Below are 21783 nucleotides of genomic sequence, written 5' to 3' on the forward strand. Positions count from 1 at the left end.
TTCAATTTTGAAACATCTAAAATCAGAGGGGTTAGCTGTCAGTGATACGGAAGTGAGTTGGTTTTGGTTTTTCTTTAAAATATGCTGAAATTTTGCAGAGAAAGATCTGTGTGGAAAAAATGAGTTGTTTTTGACCAAGTCCAATTTAAGCTTGGCTTACCTGTATTTAAAGTCACTCTGAATCTAGTTCAGATCATCTCTCACTGCTATACAAACCTTCCTCAGTGGCTTACCAGTGGAACTTGACCATATTGAGGAGCTATCCCATCTTGAATGGAAAAAATCAGATCACACTATGTACCGATACTACTTTACCTACCTGATCTGTGATTTTACAGTAGGACACATGTTCAGGTTTCTGTCTGAAATGATGGGGAAACTAGCAAGCTAATACAAGCTCAGTTGGGATTCTTCAGATGTGGATGGTTTGCTGTCTGTTGGTAACTGCACTGAAGCTAACTTGCTTTGCACTAGACTCTGATTAACATGTTAGGTGTTATCTCAGGAGTTTGTTTTTTCATATCCTTTGCCGTACTTCCTGCAGTCAGTTGTAAATGTGAAGTTTAGTCTAATGGGAAAATAATTTGCAACAGGAGAGACGAGCACTGGATGTTTTACATAGATTATTTTTTTAAAGGCAGAAATAACTTCATAGGAGAAATAGTCAAATACATAGGTTAGAAACTTGACCATTTCCACTGAGAATAAGTTGTTTCTGCTTTGTTCAGCTCTGGTAATAATTGATAACATGCATCCCCAGTTTTCAGAGATACTTTGGAATATGAATGGGGAGACGTTATAATTTTTTTCTTATTTTACTTTAAATTCTTCAGGTTTATTCCTCGTTATCTTAGTGATACAATAGTAAGATGCAAAAGCTGTGTATGAGGGGAAGGGATGGAAAAGAATGCAGGTTAACCGTACTGCTTTTAAAACAAACTTTATCTTCTGTAAAGGTATTCTAGGACACAAAACCTACACTGATAAATAAATACAAACAAGCATTCTATACTGTCCAGCACCTACTTTATTTTGCCTTTAATTGACAAGAACCACCAAATGGTATTTTACTCTTAATTGCCTTTGATGTTTAAAATAAAGTCTTCAGCAAAAAAATATTTTCCTGCTTTAAAAATACACATTACTCTAACAGGCAGTCACCTACCCATTGCTAAAAACGCCTCTGGTTTCTTAAAATAACGACAAAGGTTTTCAGCGCTGCAACTATTATAGCACATAGAGTCAAAACCAGAACATGTCATGTGGTTTACTCACTGCATCGGGTAGTTACTACTGTTCAGCATTCATGAAGGCAATGAAAAAAAAACCAAAGACAACAAGCAGACATTGGGTTTTACCAATTTTATTTCTATAGGTTTTTTTGCTGGAAACTTGTCTGTTACAGGTCTGTTGGTGAAAATGTGCATTTCAGACCAGTGATGCCAATAAGTACAATATAAAAATGTACAAATCTGAATTGCTTGCTTACTACAGATTGTTATAATAATGTGACAAATAAAGCATCTCTGTTGGCACATGAACCCACTTATCTGGATTTGGCCTTTTAGTACATACAATATTTTAAAGAAATTTGCAGTACACACTGCCACTCAGTGTAACACATAATATAACCGACAAGCACTAACTCAATAATCATGTTTGGTTCAGAGACACAGAGATGCCACAAACAGAAGTGTTTTATGAGGTAAGCAGTAAGAAATGTTCCTGAAATTTGGACAGAATGTATTCAGTCCTCCTGGGTCCTGCGACTGCTAGTAGCATTGCAATGCTTTGTTTATGCACTATGTAGGATCTTAACTGCATTTGCCTCAAAGTGAGTTCTAATTCTGTTTTGGTTTAGCAGCATACAGGCAACAGCTAGATTATTCTTCAGCATACTCTGTTAGCTGGCTTATTTATGAGATTTACAGGCTTTTTAAATTAGCATTATGCTATAATTAAAAAAAAAAAAAAAAAAAACAAATAAACAAAAAACTAGTATATCATAACAGATTAAACACTCAAAATACTTAGAGTTCCAGAAGATAACCTATCATACCAAATGATGCGTCCCAACTGATGGGAAACCGCATCAGGTGGCATACAAGAGTTATATTATAATGCACCTTTCATATATCAATGTGGCTAATAACACAGCTTAAAACTACTATGATAATAAACCCCAGATCAGACAAAGAATCCAGCTTTATAAAATGCATAACAACAAAAAAACTGACATTACTTGATCTTCTGAAATGTCTGCTGTTTTTAAATTAATGCAACCTAGTTGCAAATCGCGAGACCCATTCAGAATAACGTTCGATGCATTTCCATTTGCAGTAGGACTATGAGGCACTGTGTACGAACATTAAAACCTGGTCTAGACACGGTTAACTGAAGTATGAGGTATTGTGAAACAGGAACCTTTTTGGAATAGAGCAGTAATCACATTAAGTAAAAATTGATCACATAAAAAATCTACAAAAAAATGATGTCAATAATATAATTTTCTATGAGAAAATTAAAACCTATAACATGGCAGTATATGACATTGTATAACAAAAAAAAAAAACTGATCCACAAAATAGCAGCAAAACACAATGACAAAGATACAGAAAAGCAATGTTAATTTTTTTTTTTTCAAACCATGCTGGGAATTTATCCATAGCAGCTCAATAAAAATGGAGCATCCACTCCTTTTCTTTTCTTTTTTTCTCTTTTTTTTTATTTTTAATTTTTTTTTCTTTTTTTTCTTTTTTTTGTTGTTTTTTTGTTGTTTTGTTTTTTTTACAATCAACACCTTAGCGGCAGTTTTCTCACATACATTTCACCATCACATTCTCCTCGAGCATCAACTTCAACAGCTATGTCCACGTCCCTTCAGCTACTTTCTAAAATAATAATAAAAAGATACATAGCCAAGATGTGCAAATTTTCTATTTGTAGCTAAATAAAAAAATGGGGCATATACTGGAATAAGAACTTCTTTCAAGTACTCCAATTTTCATATCTATTAACTATGGCGTTTTTTTTTATGGTTAGACTGCTTTTGAAAATGTATAGGAAGGGGCCAAATAGACTGCTTTGTTTTGGGTTTGTTCTCTGAAGCGTGTCCTTTTTTCTTTAATAAGCTGTGTTAAAACTGCAACATCAAGGGTAGAAAGATTTTTTTTAAAAAGGGGCGATTGCATTATTTTACAAATCATACTGGCCTTACGAACATCCTCTGCAATAAATATTCTTTTTAGCCTTAACTATAAATTATATATTTTAGTGTTTAAAAACCTTCAGTTGTAAAACATCTAGCGACAATCCTTAAACTATGTGTCCTATATGTGAACCTTTAAGGCCCCTAATTTATAAAGATGAGTTGGCACCAAAGGATTCTAAACTTCAACTTTTCTATAGAAAAGGATAGGAAGATATCCTGGCAATTTGTGAATGCAATTTCTCTCACTGGAACACAACCTTCGGAAAAAAAAATCACCTCTCCTCTAACACCATAGTTAAATGCACTTGCTTTGCAATTCCAAGTTTGCCAACAAGCACTTATATATTTCCAAACCATTCCATTAAAAAAAAATTCCCACACAATAAAAGAATGTATTTCCTATATCTAATGGACTGAAAGTGCTTTGAATGGAATGGTTTTAGAATATTACAAACAAACAAAACAAAACAAAACCAAAAAAAAAAAAAAAGACTGAACTGTGGATTGAACCTGACCATAATTAGGCTGAATATCTGTGGGGTCAGACCAGCATTTTTACACAGGTAACTACAAAAATATGAAGATTACAAAAATATAATATATTATGTCACTATTTCTGTTTCTCTTTATAATAGAGTATTGTATGAGTAGTACATTGGCCTTTCCCAACAATGCTAAGCTGGAACCCTACAAATGCCTTATGCACAGGCAATCCACAGGCACAAAAAAAAGATTAACATATAATAATGCTGCATACTAACATACACTAACTTATGGGTTACGTTAACCATTTATAAGGTGAAGAGGATAAAAAAAACCTAAGGAAATAAAATAAACATTTACAGATGAATTATAAAGTGACTAAATGCATAAGCAAGCAAGATACAGAAAAGCCTAGAACTGCGTTAAAGCTATGCTTTTTAAAGAAAAAAAAGAATATTTCATTTACTATCTAAAAAAAAGCACCCTCTTCTACTTTAAAAATGGTTGGTTGGTTTTTTTTATATGTAAGAAATCAAATCTAATACCTCCCCTGGAGACATTTTGTGTGTTAATGCCTATTTTTACAACATACAGACAAGAACACTTTAATATAAAAACTAGTTGATTATTATTGTATAAAATCCTCTATTTTTGTAGCACAAACCCCTGGGGGTAATGCAAATACTATTTTTTCTTTTTTTAAGACAGTTTTTGGGGTATTTTTGTTTATTTGTTTGTTTGAAGTCGCAGATGGAAGGGAGACAGAGCAAGAAAAAAATATAACAAGACTGGTTTTCCCTTCTGGTATAAAAATGTCCTGGAGAAAAGGGTTTCTGGGGGGGAGATCCTGACGCTGATTCCTTCTCAGATGCCCTTTCTTTGTCTGCTTTCTCGCCAAGCAAACCCTTTAGAAGTCCTCTTAAATGTTCACATCTCGCACATCAGTAGGTGTGCAGGAAAGGTCTGCTTCATCCTCTACAGTCTTTGTTTCTGAAGATACGTTGTGCTGCTGTGCCTGACGTAGACTGGATTCAAGGAGGGATTCAATCTGTTCTTGGCAGGCTCGTAAACAATCCTAGAGAAGATTAAATGGAAGGAGAAAAAGACCCAGAGTCCTTTAGAAAAACAGTAAGATCACAGACCAAATACCATTTCTTGAAAAAGCAAGAGAAATACAATCAAGTTATTTGGGAGGGCAGCAGACTGAAAGGAGTGTGGGAGGAGCAAGAGAAACACTGACAGGAGCTGGACAGGCTGCCCTGTGTCCTGCAGGAAGCTAGCCTGCATCCAGACGTGAGCAACTGACTCTTGCCATCTTCTATTTAACGGCCGAGGTGGGCATCTCCATGCGTAGTCCTCTGGGCAAATCTCAACTGCGGTTTTGTTCATCTCAGCCCACAGAGGTCTACAACTGAACGTGACCGATGCTCTGCTACAGTGACACATGTAGTAACTAACCCGGGCAGAACCTTGACAGTCAGTGTAGTCTGCGCTACTACTTTTCCACCCGTGCTCTAATGCTGTTAACACAGCAGTTCTGTAAAAGTCCATTCATACTATCTTTTACCTCGCTGTGCTTTATACCTTTTGAAGAGATTAGGAACAGTCTGACTGGAGTTAGTGTGAATCAATCAAAATTAAACAACTGGTAGTGCAAAGACATGAAACTGGGCTGGAGTCAGAGCTGGCCCACGATTTCTACTTTTACCAGAGAAACACTTCCACAGTACAGTCTATTAGAAGTGATGGTCATAAACAGTGATTTTCCCAGGCTCAGCTCCAGTAATACACAGTTCTTAGAAGTGATAGATACATATATCTTTAGATACACATGCCCACAGTTGGCTGCCAACGGCTGCTGTGTCCAGCAGTGGGCAGCTTAAGTTAGCTTAACATTTCTAACAGAGAACGGAAAAATGTACCGGACTATATGACCCCAAAACGGAAAGATCTTTCAGAAGCACCACTAAACACCTTTGCAACCACACATTACTGCCAAGCTTTCAGTTTGCTACCTCGTTCACCTTGAAATCTCAGTCAGGGTGAGATCTCTTTCCCTTGCTTCAAAAGCATTTTCTCAGAGCTTAACGTGCACACACAAGCCTACTGAGTGAGTGTTTAGGAGGGTGCAAGGGCCTCGCCTCGCTGCCTGCGCGGGCTTCGCTGTGAATTAAAAGCATAAAGCACCAAGCAGGATTACATCTATGGTGGGAAAAGGCAACTTCCCCCAGACACTAAACCATACCATGAGTAGATACATCCAATTCTACTTATCAATCCACAGCAATTAGAATTGGAGAAGGCCTGTTAACTCAACCTGTCCAACTTTCTGCAAGTTACTGTACAAAATGTACATCCACTGCAACGACACAGAAATGGTGCCTTAAATAGGCAAAACAATCAGACAACATTTTGCCATGCCTCCAGCATGCTGTTTACTCATATCTTTATAACAAACATTGTAAGCTTTTCCCCCAACATATTTAACTCTGTGTATTAAGGACTTTGAAGTTTCCTTTCAGCATTGCCTTTTCTGATTTAACCTATGACATGTGTTAGCCCTTGCGGTGAACCCAGTCTTCCATGATAAATTGCCGTCAAAAGTGTTAGGATGTGCATGACTGAGAATGAATGTTGTTTTCCTGAGAGGGTGACCTGCCTGCTGTTTTCTTTATTTCCCAGTTTCAATTCTGCCTTCATTCAGAGGCTTCTTGTGTGATCTACCAGCTTTTCAGTGATTCCACTACCACAAGAATCTCCTCTGCCACCAATAAGGGCACACGGCATTTGGGGTAAAATAAGATTAGAAACCCAAGCAAACAATTCTCTGCAAGTCCTTTCTGAGAGAGAGGGAGGTTAATCCTACCTCTAAGCAGATCAGACCATCAGTTACAGCTCACTGAAAACACATAACCTATGACCTTTTCTGGTTTAAACCCTAGTGTAATATTTCCTCTTGACAGAGACACACAGCGTTTTAAATGACAAAAAGAAACGCCTCATATCCTAAAGTCATCATGCCTTTGGCTCCTGCATACCTCTGGCCTTCACAATAAGATCTCTATGAAGTGCTTGCACCCCTTCTCAAGATAGGACGGATCAATCCTGACTGTAAGGCTTCTACTTGCATATCCTGTACCATGTACCTCAGTCACACTTGGAATCAGATGTATTTGAAGAGTATTATGTGAATACAGGTTTAGGTATTTTTTGTTTTACAAATCCAGGCACTTTTGAGGGTAGTTCTGTTTTAACAAGATAACATATTCAGTGTTCCAAACTGAAAGCCAATTTATTTTCAGAGCAAAATGAACCCTGTTGGCTTTTTTGGAGAGGAAGGAGAGGGTGGATTGTTCGCTTGGTTTTGGTGGGGGTATTGTGTTTTGTTTTGCTTTTTAATCCTAACCATTTGCATATAGCATATTTGAGCTCTGGAAAGTAAAACCATTCAAAAGAATGTCTATAAATACCTATTCTCCCTCTGGAGTCCAATCATGAATAATGACATAGGACTATGTAATTTAAAGGTAATTTCTGACCACTATTTTTTTTTTCCTGTGAGATTCTCAGGACAGCATGTTGTAACTATTCTTTTAAAACATAATCTTTACAATTTATTATGAATAGACTATGTCTTAAGCTACAGCTGAATGAACAATTTTTTTTTATGCTTTAGGCATTTTTGTTCATTTCTTATTCAGATGTCTATCAGATGAATAGTTGGTCTGCAGGAATGTATCAGAGCTAGCAAAAATGACTGCAAAGTATAGAATTCACTGTGAACAACTTCACCAAAGTTTTTTTTCATTCTCAATGCTTCTTAACACTGAAAAGCAAATACAAAACTTGGGCATTACTCTGATAACTTCTCCCAACAACTTTTCTGCTTCACTACCCAAATTTTCAATGCCCACAGTTTGTTCAAGGTCATAAACCCTTCCTGGATTAATTAAGCTCCTCAGTAAAAAAAAAAAAAAAAAAAGACTTGCTAGCTTAACTGATGTGGTCAAATACCTTTAACACACAGTAGACATTAGACATGATCAGACTCCAGGGTCAGATAGTAAAGGAAACAAACAACAACAAAAAAGAAACTGCTTGGAAATCCTTTGTTACTGCCTGACCCATTCTGGATAACAAGCACATGTTAGAAGGTGCCTCTGAGTAGGGGCAGGCAGGAGACGAATTCCAGTGTACTAACAGACAGCATGGAAACCCAATCTAATCTAGTTTAGCAAATTTCTGGCCTGGAAATGAATGTCAGGTAAAATTCAATCCATTTGGATGATGGGGTCAGGAATAGAATGATGGAAGACAGCCCAAGACTTCTAATTGTGATTATCTGACTTCTAATTACCCCTGATCAAAGGCAAAATGGGAAATTGGACTCCTACCAACGTAAACATGAACCATAAAGGAATTCCAATCAGGTGATACTCATTTTACTTTAGATTCAGCTTTCTTTGAGACTAAAGGTAAAAAAGTGTAATTACATAACCTGAAATCCAACAGACCAGCTGCTCTAGCTAATAGATAATCAGTGAGAATGTTAGCCACAATGTTATAATGCACGCTCTTAATATTTCAGGGCAATCCAGTGTAAAGCTTATTCATTTGTGCAGTCTGACAAGGGGACCCATCACTGTGGAATAACATATTTCGTATACGTGCTAGTGAAATAAGGTAATAGGAATAGCATTTGGTACCATGGAGATTACACAGACACATCTTAATGGAAATTCTCTATGCAGGGGAATCATGCTATGCAGGAACCAAGCAGTTTTCTATACTAAAAGCAACAGCAGCGAAAGATGCTCTTCACTTACTCCATTACAAACAGAACAGTATACATATACATACGTATAATTTTATGATGCTTATTTTCTGTAGCAACCTATACAAAAACCTTACTTATAACTCTAGCTGCTCTTACACATAAATATATTTAGCAACGAAAGCTGGAAGGGAGTTAACTTCCTTTTAAAGCTGTTAACTTTAAGTTCAGGTCATACAGATCGTGGCCTTGCAATGACTCTGGACAGTAAGAAAGAAATAAGCAAGAATTCTCCTTCTTGCTACAAGTACTTTGTTTTCTTCTTTTAAAAGAGCTCTGTCATCAACTAAGTCAAGTCACGTAAGGACATGCTGTTGTTCTCCCAAGATGTGAGAGAATCTACTTCAACGCTCTGTATCAGGAACGATTAAATAATGTTGTCTGAATCAGATACTGTCAGAGCAGATAGCGAGCCCAGCATTTTTCCTCAGTACCTGCTTCAAATATCTTGCACTGGATAGTGGCCAACCATACACTGAAATATCTACGTTGTTTACAAACTGACTGAAAGCATCACATGTACATACCAAACTGAGCAGCGTTTCATTTCAGCATTTGAAGTTCCTATAGTATTTAACATTTCAGCACTGGATCCATATTACTGTAGTTGCAGTAATATAAATGGCAAAAGTAACCTGCTCAATACTGAATCATTGTTGAAGTGATCCAGATAATGAGCTGACATACCATAGTTGTCAGCAATTGTTTCACATAGTCTATCAAAAGTAGAATATTTTGTGAATAATTAATTGTGATGCATTCATCTTTCCAGAAATCACTCAGTGCGGTCAGCAAAGTCCAGTTATACAGACCTAGTTTTGCAGTGTCTGGACTAGCACAGCTCTGTATGTATTCAAATTATTAACATGTAAAATAATCTAACAGCATCTCAGAAGTTCTGCCGCTAACCACAGAGTTGTCTTTATTTGACTCATTGTCCAGCACTTGGAGACCTCACAAGAACCTTTTTAAAGCATCTATTTATTGGTCTTCCACATTGTTACAAAACAAAGCTCAGCTCTGCCCCAACTTCACACACCATTATGACATGGATCATTGACTTTAGGTCTTCCTTGTAGGCTCCCTTCCTGGCCCATTCACTCATGAAAGGTTTATTGCTCACTAGTTACTGATGTGCATCTCCTGCAAGCTGCAGGGCAAAATGAGAGTCCTGTGAGGACCATCTACCTTGTCAGAAAGTCGTGGGACAAGCATTTGTTCCGTAAAGGAATTCAATACCAGCTACTGTGCAGGTCTAGCACGTAATAAACCAAATTAGATCATTAGAACTCTTTTAAGAAGGGCTTTTTCACACCACTTGGCACAATAAAAGGCCTCAAGAATGGTCAAAGATAAGGTCAGAGATACCACAAGGTCTCCACTTTCCTCGTCTTATTTTCAAAGTTTTGTTTTACATAGACTCCTGGTTTAATTACCTACAACCAAACACAGCCTCTGCCATGCAGCGTTTCCTCTGCTTTGTCAGATATGCCTCTTACAAACATTAGAGCTGGATGTGGCATTCCTATCAGTGAACTGCAACAGCACAGTCACAGATTATTAATGGACATAACAACAGGTAAATAACTAGGACGGACACGTTCAAAAACTCCACTCCGAGGTTGGACTTTTATCAAGATTTACTGTCAGCTTAGCTACTATGCAGTAAGTAGGCATTCGTTCTTAAACTCTAAGGCAGGAGATCAACCAAGAGAAAGAGTCACTTACCGGATCACATTTGATAACTTGTGATAGGAAATGTGTGAGGCATTGATAGGAGAGGAAAGTGTTAGTGTTCCCCAGATGCAGGCCTTGCACAGCTGCTACCACACTGCCAGCTGCGATCATGGAAGGTGGGTTTGAAATAAATTTAATATCTGTATGAAGAAAGAAGAGAGAGAAAAAAAAAAAAAAAGACTGAAATGATTGCTTTAGGAGAAGCCTGCCCATATGCATACACTCTTCTACCAGCACGGCTTCAGCTGCCAACTATTGCATCCGCAAAGGTACGGAAAACTGTGAGCAGAAAGGTGCCTCCTGCTCTATAACCTGTTACAGGTCCAAACGTGTGAACACTTATCCACCTGAGCAACTGTACCTCAGCGAGTAGCCCTTCCTAGCACTAAGCCTGGGCAGCCATTCATCACTTTGAGGTATTTTTGTCATACACCGGGCCCCCATTCTTCAAATGTTAAAATACTTTGCTCAAGTGAATAATGCCACTGGGGTCAATGGCATAATACATCTGAGAAAACCTGCTCGCATTCTTAAGTCTTTTGCAGGATCAGATCCTAGGTGCGTCCTAACCAGGAGTCCTCGGGCCCTTTAAAGCAGAAACCTTTACACTGACATTCAAAGGAATATAGCTTTAATGAACAACATCAACAGAAAGAAAGAAAAAGACTGCTTAACCCTGTCAGGAGGCAGATAATCCATATTTAAATTAAGGTTTCATCTTAAAAATGCTTTGTCTCAACCTAGTCTCTTGTCAGTGGCTGCCATCCATCCTGGCAACAGGGATTTAATGTAAATGTGGCATAACTAAGTGACGGGGGTCCCAAGAATTGGCGGACAATCAGTTACATTCTGATGTGACACCATGCTGACAAGAGGCTGGGCCCCCTTCCAGACTGCATTGCTGTAGGTCTCTCCACAAAGCCACTCCCATGATTCCTTAAGGGGCTATCTCTGCCATTTAGCATGTTTTTCGTTTGGGTTTTGTTTCGTTTTGTTGTTTGGTTGGTTTTTTTTTTATCAAGAGTAATCCACATTTTAATGCTAAGACTTCTGCTGAACAGGAATGCATTTGATCCATGGCAGTGTACACCTTGGAGGAGACTCAGAAACACAGGGAAGTGGAACAACTAAACGTCCAATTTTGTGAGGAAGAAAGGGAAATGCCACATTATACACAAGAACCTGAGATACATTCCTTCAGCTTTTATCAGAATGCAACTTCCTCTGGGCTGAAAAAACATAAACCATCTGTCAAACTCTTGAATGAAGTCAAAGGAATGGACAGCTTAGAGGACTCACTGGAACAGTTTAAGTATTAAATCATGCATCTCCTTTATTATGATAAAGTAACTTTTGTGTAAATGTTTTACCAGCGAAACTAAAGACTTTGGGACTCTGAAAGTCCTCTCTCTGACTCTACGCATATACCTCTGACACCCCATTTTATCCCTGACCAATACCCACCTTCAAAGGGGCATTTCGCCCGGCCTTCTGTGAACCTTCAAAATTAAACTGATAGGATGAATTGTGGCCAGACTTGCATGATGCACTACCAGTGAAAAGGCAAGCTTGATCTCAAGTAATCTCATTTACGTCACCATGCTTAAATTAAATTTAGGTTATCCCCTTTTCCTCATCTGCCCATTTCTGGGCAGATACAAATACACCCACCTTCTAGCAAGCTTTGGTCACTCCCCAAAATCAGAGTAGTCCAGACTGCATGCTTTTGACGCTATACACATAGCAAAGCCAGTCCCCTAACTGAAATGCTGACACACAGTTGCAGGTGGACTTCAGAAATGCTGTGTTTCGGTGGGTGAGCATGAATGCCACCAGGACTGGGTTGCTCAGAAGGGTACGGTGGCAGCGTGTTCGCGACACTATTTACTGAGCTCCACAAACAGAACATGACCAAAATGTGTCAGTTTAATGAGTCTGTCCTGACAGGATCACGTTTGGGATTAATATTTGCGTTCTTCTTTTAAAGGGAGCAGTAAACAAGAACATGAATTCATAGTCACACCCTCATTCTTTCCAAGGTGGAAAAGTGATAATGAAGTTTAAATGACCAGTTTGTGTCTGTCCCTATAACCACTCCAGACAAGCAGCATGGACTGCCTTTTTGTTGCAACTCAACAAGGAATTATTTGTGGCAGAGGCCACTAATTTCAGCATATTAATCAGGGGGCCCCTCTCGCCTGTAATTGGATGCCCCCAAGTGAAGAGTGTGGCATCATTGTCAGCCTCCATCGCCTCATCTTGCGCTATTGAGCGCTCAGGAACAAGGGGGCTTCGGTGAGATGAATTAGACCTGACACAGCCACAATGGGGTAGGGGGCCCCATCAATTGAAGCACACATCCCCAGTAGCCTATCTGAGACTTCATCCAAAAAGAATAAACAACTTCAGCGTTGTTAAAAAGAGAGAGAGGGAGAGAGAGAGGGGAGGGGGAGGAGAGAGAAGAATGCCAGCCACCCTGAAGGGAGGACAAAGCAGGCATATAGGCACTGCAGCGCTTTAAAAAAAATTCCTAACAAGGCGAGTCACCCCTTTTCCTTTTTAAATGGAGCAGCAATTCCATCCGTCTGGAGAGCTGGGGGCTATGAATGAAAATCTTTTCATTGAGGCAAATCAAAACTGCGAACATAAATCACTTGCTGCAAGATGCAACACGTTCCAACTGGTCACATACCTTGAGACTTCCAATTTTATAAAGGCCAGAGAATAGGAGAATTGTAACACGCTTGTTTCAAAGGGGGATCTTTCTTTCTGCATCGCAGAGGAGGAAAGCAACCAACAATAATAATAATAATATAAAAGGAGCCTGGTATGTTTTGATAACCAGAGGAACATAATGAAATGCTGAAGCTCCAATATTTGTTGCTATTCATTGTTATACTTGTATAGAGCTGCAGTTCTCCCTCAACACTGGTCTTAACTTGGGCCAAAAGAGGCCTGCTTCCTTTTGAGCTCTCCCTGCCTTGCTCGGCCATGCCAAAGCCCCATTCATTAAGCTCAATTATGTGTTAACTTCAAACAACCCCTGGTAATTTTTTTTTTTTTTTGCTTTTGCTTTTTCTCCCGAACCTACCACAGCACAAAGACATCCTTTGGTGAAAATGAATTTTTCAAAACTAAACCAAATCAAACAAATCCACTTCTACTAGCCAGACAACTGAAGAGGGAGCTTAGAAGGAATTCCCCTCAACTTCACCTTGCAGCGTAACCTTCTCTTTCTGGAGCAAACACATACACACTCATCTACAAACACTTCCACAGCCTTCACCTTGTTAAGCCAACTGGCGGAGATTTTATTTTCTAAGCAAGCATTATTTTGCCATCTTTTCTTAGGAGATCCTCCTCTACAGTAGAGGACATGGGCTGTACTTCAAGCAAAAGATATACTGCACTTGCCCCTGAGGCCACTTAAGCCGAGTGTCAGTGTTTCCAGTGGACTTTGGATTGGGCCCCACAGCATCCAGGCAGCACAATGCATTTGCAGTCCATCTAGGTTCATTTTGGCAAGGGGAAATACAACACAACCCAGCAACAGCAAAGCAAAGTCCAGATGCTACTTAAGCCACATGTGATCTTCACTAGCCAACAAAGAAGTCATGAGGAAAGCAAAAGGTAGAGAAAATCCTGACATCCAAAAACAACAATAAGAATACAGAGCCTAGTGGCAGCCTTCCTGAGTGCTCTTTCCCCAGGCAATATTCCCAACTTCAGTAGGGAGCTGAAGAGGGCCCCAATTCTGGTGAGCTCAGCACTGGGGTTTTTTTTAAAGCTAAGTAAAACTCCCAGAACATGGTTCTCATTTACTGATCCATTCTCCAGCTGTGGTGTGTAGCAGTGTTAAATAAAGGCTCTGGATGTGCTTCCTAAAAGAAACATAACAACACCGACAGTAGATCAAAGTACTGGACTCTTAGCAAGTCTCCAACCTTTGAACTACTCTTGTTTTCATCCCTGTCATTGCCAACACAACAACCTAGGTTAAACATCCCCATATCCAAAGGGGAGGCCGGGTGGCTGTTCTCTTTAGCTAGCAGCCGAGGAAGCTTCGAACTTAGCAAATCACGTGCTCAGAGTCACAGTAGCCTTATCTGGTAGAATCTGGCATGAAGACTTACGTCCGATTTTCCCAAAATGTTGCTGCCGGTAGTTTGAAGGCTGTTGGAAGGTTGTAGCGCTCCGAACACCAAGCATTACTCCAGGCAAGCTAACTTACGAACTGCCCATTATGCTGATGTTAGGCCCAAGATGAAGAGCAATGCCAGTGTTTATAAATTCTCTTTTATGGCTTGGTCGTTTCTATCTTTAGGCCTTGCAGTAGGGCCAATTCTGTGAAATAAAGTTTTTCTTCTGAGTGCCTGCAATCTTTCTTCAATTTTTTATACCAGATCCATCTCTGGAAAATGAACCACACAACATTAATTTGTGCCATTGACCACACACATCCCACCGAGGTTTTCAAGTGTGGATAGCTCTTCTCAAGTCCAAATGCAAGCTTGACCTCTTTTTTTTTTTTTTTAGCACAACTGCTACTGAATATTAATATTTACTAAAGCACTGTATCTCCTTTACACTAAGTTTTTATCAGTGTCAACAGAGTGTCTGGCATTCCTTTTTATGTGCTTACTGCAAAAGAACATTTGCTTTGCTTTTTTCTTCCTTATCCTTTTGCCGTTCCTGGCTTGGTCTTGCCATACTAAAAGAAAACGCTCTGAACTCGTTTTGTTTAAACCAGAGGATCTTCCCTCTAGAACTTCTTTTGTCCCTGCTCCTCCACTCTGTCCTGTGGGAACCACGGGATCTGGAGAACAGAAAGGCTCTTCTAAAACTTTTGTTTCCTTCCCACTTGCTAGGGTTCAGCGGGTAAAGCTGGTGCACGTACAAACGCATACGCACACAGTCCACATGCAAACATGGAACTTCAAAGCAGCAGCGCGCGCGCACACACGGTGCCCTTGAAACCAAAGCTCAGGCCTCTGCAAACCTGGCCTAGCGAACAGTCCGCGTCTCGGGAGGCCGGCCCCGCACATGGCTCCAGCACAGCACGTGGTCAGAAGGGTGCAGATGGCAGCGGCTGGGTCCTGTGCCAGGAGAGCCTCTGTGCCGCGTGGCCCTCCTCCAACCCACCAGCCACCGAGGAGAGGAGAGGGGAAGAGGCGATGTGAAGAGGGAAGTTTTACCCGCCACCCCCACACACACAGAGCTATTCACAAGCCAAATCTCCCTCTGCCTTGAAAAACTGTTAAGAATGAATCCATGTGAAAAGGGATTCCCTGTACGGGCAGCCAGCCTTTTGCAGCCCCCCACCACCATGTAACACCCGGCGTGCAGAGGTGCAGAAATCCTGCCAGGCTGAGCTGCCACTCCACGGTTACGCTGCGAAGAGGGGGAGGACCTCCTCCTTCCCTGCCACCACCACAGACTCGATTCATAAGCAAAATAACTTCTGAAAAAACTTACCTCTGCAATGTAATCCACCTTCTGCAAACAAGGGGCAATAATCGGGGCTTAAACTACCTCCCCACAGCTCTGTGGGCTCGCTTTAGACCACGGCTGCGGGAAGCTTTGCAAGCCAGGGGGTAGGCGCGTGTAGGGGAGGAACACGCTTTGCTTAATGTGCAGGGCTCATACCTGTAGCGCACAGAGCCACAAAAGTCTGAGCATGTTTACGGATGATCTGCTTGGTGTCCTCTGCCAGAGGCATTTTAGTAAGGAAATGTTCAATGAAATCGTGGGGGGTCATTGCAGCCAGATTCCATTTCAGCTTATTCACCAGAAGCAGCTCCATTTGCTGCAAAGACAAGAGGGAGGGGAAGCAGGGGGAGAAGAAGGAGGAGAGGGAAAATGTGGTTAGCTCCGCTCACCCGCGGCCGGGCCAGCAGTCCGCGCTCGGCCCTTTCCGCCTCCCCGGTGGGGCTGCGGTCCCTGCCGCGGGGTGCCCCGGCTCGGGCGGGCGCCGGGGGGGCACCGGGCAGCTGTCCCCTGTAGCGCATCACCCACCGCAACCCCCGCGGGGCCGCCAGGGGGCGCCCGCGCGCCGCCCAAGCCCTGCGCTGCCGGTGGGTCCGGCCGGGGCAGCCCGCGGGCCGGACGGGGGGGGAGGGGGGTGCGGGGTCCGGGGGAGCGGGGGCGCCCGGCCCGGTGCCGGCCCTCACCCCGGCCCCGCTCCCCTCCCCGCCTGCCGCCGCCGGGGCTGCAGCTCCTGCGGCCGTGGGGAGCAGCGCCCGCCCGCCGCCGGCACGGAGGCAGCCCCCTCCCCGCCTGCCCCGGTGTTCGGGGGGCTTCCTAAGCGGCAGCTGTGCTTGGGAGGCTGGGGGTGATGTTGGTTTTGTATTTATTTTTTTATTTTTCCTGAGATGATTAAACATGAAATTACCAGTAATTCGTCGGGTCTAATGGAGTTATCTGTATAAATGCACAGTTTTTCTGCGGTCAGAGGAATAGTTTCCTTCATTTTTGAAGCCACAAACATGCAGGTAGCTCCGAGCAATTGCAATCGGCTTTTCTTGAGGGGTTCAAACGACAAAAATCTGTCCAAATAATTCATAGCCAAGGGGAAAACTTCCTCTTCGCACTTCTGCTCCTCGCAGACCTAGAAGAAGGAGATCGTTGAAGAATAATTTAATAGAAGTGAAAGCTAGGCTTGCCCCACCGCCCTCGCCTTCCCTCCCCCCTCACCCCCCAGGCTTTGCAGGGCAAGGTTGAAGGAGACCATGGGGAAAATGCAGTTGGGGGAAACGGATAAATAAGGGGAAAACAGAGACATCAAAGAAAATGAAAGAGAAAGTCACGAGTGACAAAGTGGGGAGAAATGTGGCATTAGAAATCCGCAGGGGATTCATGGTAAAAAAAAAAAAAAAGGGGGGGGGGGGGGGGGGATGTCTCGAAGAGGAGGTCTGTCCCCATCCTTCCAGCCCCTAGAACAAATTTTTTAAAAAGAAAGAAAAAGGAAAGCGGAGGAAAATGGGAGCCCCCCGTGCCTGGGGATGGGGTGCAGAGCCCGGCCTGCCCCTGCGTTAATTTATTTCGCTGGTATTTTTTCATCTAATTTGCCGTTGTGCTGCCGATTCCACTCCGGTCGAGACACAAAGGTGGCGTCCAGCCTCATTTCCCCAGACGTCATCTTTTCAAAAAATATTTAAAAATATTTAAAAAATTTTCCGAGCTCTCAAAAAAGGCTGAAAATGAAGCGGCGGGGGTCCTTTACCGAGCCCCGTGTCCATGGTCCTGCTGGGGGGCTCCGGGGAGGCCCCCCGAAGTGAAATTCACCGCCTCCCTCTCTCGCCCTGCAGCACAGCCGGGCGCGACATCTCCCACAGCAAGGCTGGGCGCTGCGCTTTCAAAAATTAATTAAAAATAGATCGCGGGCGCCCAGAGCTTCCAAAAAGGCATGAAAATGTAGCCCAGCTCCTGGGGCTCCCGCTGGGAGCCCCCCCAGACGTGTCCCGCCGGGGGACGAGGCCCTTTCCAACTCGCTTTTCCCAGGCGACCCCGCAGCTCGCCGCCGCAGCACAAGCGTGCCTTTGAGGGGTGATCACAGCCCGAGCCTCTCTTCGCGCTGAACAAAGAAACTTTCACCCTGCAGCTCCCCCCAGAAACGCCGGAGCCCCTCCGGCCGGTCCCCCTGCCCGCAGCCCCCGCGGGGTCCCCCGGCCCCCGACCTCCTGCCCGCGGCCCCCTTCCTCCGCTCCCCCCGCCACACACACCCTTGGCTTGCTCCCCGAGACTTTCTTAATTTTTTCTCCCGATTAATCAACACTTTTGCTTTGCAAATAAAAGAACAAAGATGGCGCATAATACTGGCACGGGCAGCCGCTTGCATACGTGTACAAGGATATTAATTTTAAATAAAATCCTCAGAAAAAATGAACTGGCAGGCTGTCCCCGGCGGCCCCGCACGGCGGGCCGTGGGCTCGGCAGCCGGGGGGCACAGCCGGGCTCGGCTCCGCGCTCCCTCCGCCGGTACCGCCTCGCCCCGACGGCCGGAAAAGGTGCCGGGGCACCCCCCGACCCGGTCTACCGGGGGGGTTGGGGGGGGGGGGGGGGGGGGGGGAAGGTCCGTTCGCCGCCCCTCCGCGGCGGGCCCCGACCGCTGCAGCGGGGATAAAGCGGCGGCAGCACCGGCGGCGGCGATGGGGACCCCGGCCCGCGCCCCCCCGGTACACGCGGCCGTCTCGGAAGCCAGAGCAACGTGTGCCGCGGAACTGATTTGGGGGGAGGGGGGGGGGGGGGGGGGAGAGAGCCGCAGGAGATGGCGAGCAGCTCCCCGGGTTTAATTCATTTCGGTGCCGAAGCTTGCAAAGAAAATCCCCGCAAGATACAAACCTCCAACATCCAAGTGGCAACTATTTTCCTCATATATGGCAAGATTTCTTTCTGCACGCACTTGAAGTAGGAGACGGAGGGCGAGCAGGTCTCCTCCGCCTTCAGCATTGTCTGCAGCACCCTGTCATTGAGGAGGTTGGCATCTAGGTAGGCTCGTCGGATGGTCTCCACCTCGCAGCACAGCAGCTGATGTTCCATGTCTGCCTCCGTCGCCTCGAGTCAGTTTTCTGCAGCAGGACTGAGTCGCTCGCTCGCTCTCTCTCTTCCCCGTCCAGGAGTCCCTTGGATGCTGCTTCTGCTACTGCCGCTACAGCCCTCTGGAGGCTGCAAAACTTTCTAACTTCCAACAAAACTCTCCTGTATAGTCCTGTGACGTTACTGTTGTTAAGCAGAGATCAAAGCACTAGAGAGAATGAGAAAGAGAGAGAGAGAGAGCCAAAAGCAAGGGGCAGAGCCCTAAAGCCATCCCATAGGCTTCAAGTCCTTCCCCTTTGCTTAGCTTATAGAGAGCTGGGTTTTAATGCAAATGCAAATGAGACAAGGGCTTGCTTTCTTCAAGGGCAAGGGAGAGGTGGGGGAAACCCAAATTGTCTCTTCAGTGTATCATGCATAATTTTAAAAATGGAGCGAGTTCTGCAGTGGGAGCCAAATGATGAATGGGGCTAGGCCACACACAGACACGCAGGGATATAAATACGAGGAGCCTTGGTTGGGATTATTTTACTGGGGGCGCCGGGGAGGGGGAGCAGGACAGCACCAGTGTGTCGCTGTTCCTTATCAATTATTACTATTACCGTCACCAACACCTACCTGCAATATCTGTCATTTTAAAACCCCCGCTCTTTGTAGTTGATCCCAAGGGAAAAGCTTTCTCCCATTTCCTCAGTCCTATTTTTTTCCCAGCCTAGACGGTTTTGCTGCGCGCCAGAACTTTGAAGGAATTGGGGTGTCCCCCTCCAGCAAGATGGTGGTTTACGTCTCTTCCTTTTTTTTTTTTTTTCTTTTTTTTTAACGTCTTTCCTTTCACTTTGAAAGTTTTACCCTCCAAAAGGGTCACGGAGGTGGCAGGGGACAGGGCGACAGCTAATCCCAGCTGCGGTCGGTGGCAGCACATGCCAGACAGGCCGCAATCGGCACCCCACTCCCACCGTTCACAGCCACCCAGAAAAAAATACCCCAGCAGAGCAGCAAAATGGTGGCCCAAGCTTCCTCTAGCACCTAAAGGGAGATGAATTGGTGGCGGGGGGGTGGTGGTGGAGGGAGGTGCTGGCAGCCGCCAGAGCCCCAGAGCCTGCCGGGGCCTCATCCGCCACGCCACGCTGCCGGGACAGCCTGTCCACGCCTGACGTGCAGTGGCGGGGCCCCACTGTAAGGAGCTCCCATTCCCCGGCTGAGCTGCCTCGACCTGAAAACACTTTGCACTGTTTCTAATAATAATAATAATAATAATAATTTTTTTTAAAAGTGTCTTCTCTTCTAGAATCCTCCCTTTTGAGAGGCTGATAGGGGAACTCGGGGCCTGCCAGAGAATACCGGAGGTGACGCCAAAGCACCAACTGCACGGGAGACACCACCAAAATGGAGTGAGGAAAGGTGGGAAGGCCATAAATTGGGGTTCACACTGCCTTCTGCCTGCCTGCCCCTCAAAACCTGAGCACGCGGGTTAACCATGCCCTCGGTGCTTTGGCATCCCCTGGGCACAGCACAGACAGCAGGAACACCTACCTACCTGTGGTACGATGCTCGCGGCAGCATTGCCCACAGGCGTTGGGGCAGCGGGAGGGTCTCCTGGCTGTGGAGGACATGCCCTGGCGGCCATGCCATAGAGTCATACAGCATCTCTCCTGCATGACCTGTGGGGAAAGCAGCGTCAGTGATCACAGGGCACGCTGTTGCACAGTTGCATGTTTACGTAATTGCTTTGCACGGAACCTCTGCCCATCTTTCCTAAGTTTGCCCGCTCGCTTGACCACTTGTCTCCATTTTGCCTTTGCGTGCTAGAAGGCCATCGGAGGGCCAGGGATCTCAGTTCCCCTTGCACGCCACAGCCTGTGGGGTGAGCCAGGATGGTTCCCCGGCAAGGCGGCTGTCCCCTGCCCACACCCCTCCGCTGGGCCGGTGGGTGCTCCCTGTGCAGGACATGCACCGGTTTTCATAGCTTTGCCCGGCCGGGGAGGCTTTAATTTTTAATGAAGAAACACGCCACGACCCTGTGCCCCTGCACTAGTGCTCGGCCTGCCTGCGATGCACAACTGGGGGGCAACTGACCGCCCTGCAGCCCCAGCACCTTCCCAAGGCGCAGCGGGTTTGGGGGTGCAGGGAAAACCCTTGGGGGGGCGCCGGTCCCACGGATCGCGCCAGCTCTCGGCCTCCAGACATGTGCTCCCGGCCACGTCGCCGCACGGACTCCCTTCTCCCAGCCCGGCGCTACACCCCGCCGCCGCCCCCCTCACCCTCCCGCTGGGGTGGGCTCCGTGAGGGGGGTCCCCGTGTGCCCCCCTCCCCCGGCTTTCATTCACACGGCTGCGGGCTGGCGGTGCCGGCGGCGGGAGCGGCCTGGCCCGCGGCCCGGGGAGCCCCCGGCGGGCGGCGCGGGGCGGTGCGGCCGCAGGAAGCGGCCATTAGCGGGAGCCAATGGGGGCGCCGGGCTGTTACCAGGCGGGACGGGCAGATCTCGGCGCCAGGCTCGCCCGGGCCCGCCGAGACAAAGAGGACTGGGCGCAAGGGCCAGAGCCGCTGCCGCCGGGCCGGACCCCCAGTCTCGTCCCGCGCTCACCCCGGTGGCCGCAGCTGCCCGGCCCAGGGGGGCGGCGCCGCTCGCCCCCCCCGCTGGGGGCCCGCCCCGCTACCCGCCCGCTGGGCGGCGGAACGGGGCTCCGGCAGCGCTGGCTCCTCGTCCCGCACTGCCGCCGTCCCCCCCCGCCGTACTCCCGCGGGCCCTCAACCGGCAGCGCCCGCCGGAGCCCCCGGGGGTGCCTGCAGCGCGGCGGCTCTGCTCCCCGCCCCGGGGCTGCGTGCTTAACGGGCGTGCCGCCTCCTGCCCCGCCGCCAGCGCGCCCAGCCCGCGGCGCTGCCCCGCTGCTCCCAGGGGCGGCCGCCGCCGCTCGCGGCCCCGGGGGCTTCCGAGGGCGCTTCCTTCCTGCCCGCCGCCCTCCCCGCTGCCGGGGCCGCCGCTCCC

The 21783-nt window shown here is 45.8% G+C and overlaps 2 protein-coding genes across 3 annotated transcripts in view; one reads left to right on the forward strand and one right to left on the reverse strand.

Moving 5' to 3' along the window:
* Window positions 1-11795, forward strand: part of LTO1 (LTO1 maturation factor of ABCE1) — a 27718-nt gene extending 15923 nt beyond the window's left edge. The window contains exons 5-6 of the mRNA XM_056355083.1: window positions 9948-10107; window positions 11349-11795. Coding sequence (XP_056211058.1) covers window positions 9948-10107; window positions 11349-11584 — 396 coding nt within the window. The 3' untranslated portion in view covers window positions 11585-11795. The remainder of the gene's footprint in view (window positions 1-9947; window positions 10108-11348) is intronic.
* CCND1 (cyclin D1) lies at window positions 1348-21754 on the reverse strand. Of its 2 annotated transcripts, XM_056355082.1 has the most exons (7): window positions 21059-21754; window positions 20335-20458; window positions 18606-19008; window positions 16657-16872; window positions 15912-16071; window positions 10257-10405; window positions 1348-4769 (listed from the first exon to the last, which is right to left on the reverse strand). In XM_056355082.1, the coding sequence occupies exons 3-7, from the start codon at window positions 18801-18803 to the stop codon at window positions 4614-4616; spliced, it is 879 nt and encodes a 292-aa protein (XP_056211057.1). In that variant the 5' UTR covers window positions 18804-19008; window positions 20335-20458; window positions 21059-21754; the 3' UTR covers window positions 1348-4613. The 2 variants fall into 2 exon arrangements, with proteins under 2 accessions (XP_056211057.1, XP_056211056.1); XM_056355081.1 differs by lacking the exon at window positions 21059-21754 and having other exon boundaries at window positions 20335-21031.
* Window positions 21755-21783: the final 29 nt, after the last annotated feature.

The sequence above is a fragment of the Falco biarmicus genome, chromosome 10 (assembly GCF_023638135.1).
Source record: "Falco biarmicus isolate bFalBia1 chromosome 10, bFalBia1.pri, whole genome shotgun sequence".
NCBI lineage: Eukaryota > Metazoa > Chordata > Aves > Falconiformes > Falconidae > Falco > Falco biarmicus.

Coding starts and splice junctions, on each gene's coding strand:
- CCND1 (XM_056355082.1), bottom strand. CDS start 18,803: ATGGAACATCAGCTGCTGTGCTGCGAGGTGGAGACCATCCGACGAGCC. Junction 16,873..18,605: donor TTGCCACTTGGATGTTGGAG/GTTTGTATCTTG, acceptor TCCTTCTTCTAG/GTCTGCGAGGAGCAGAAGTG. Junction 16,072..16,656: donor TTAGACCCGACGAATTACTG/GTAATTTCATGT, acceptor TTGTCTTTGCAG/CAAATGGAGCTGCTTCTGGT.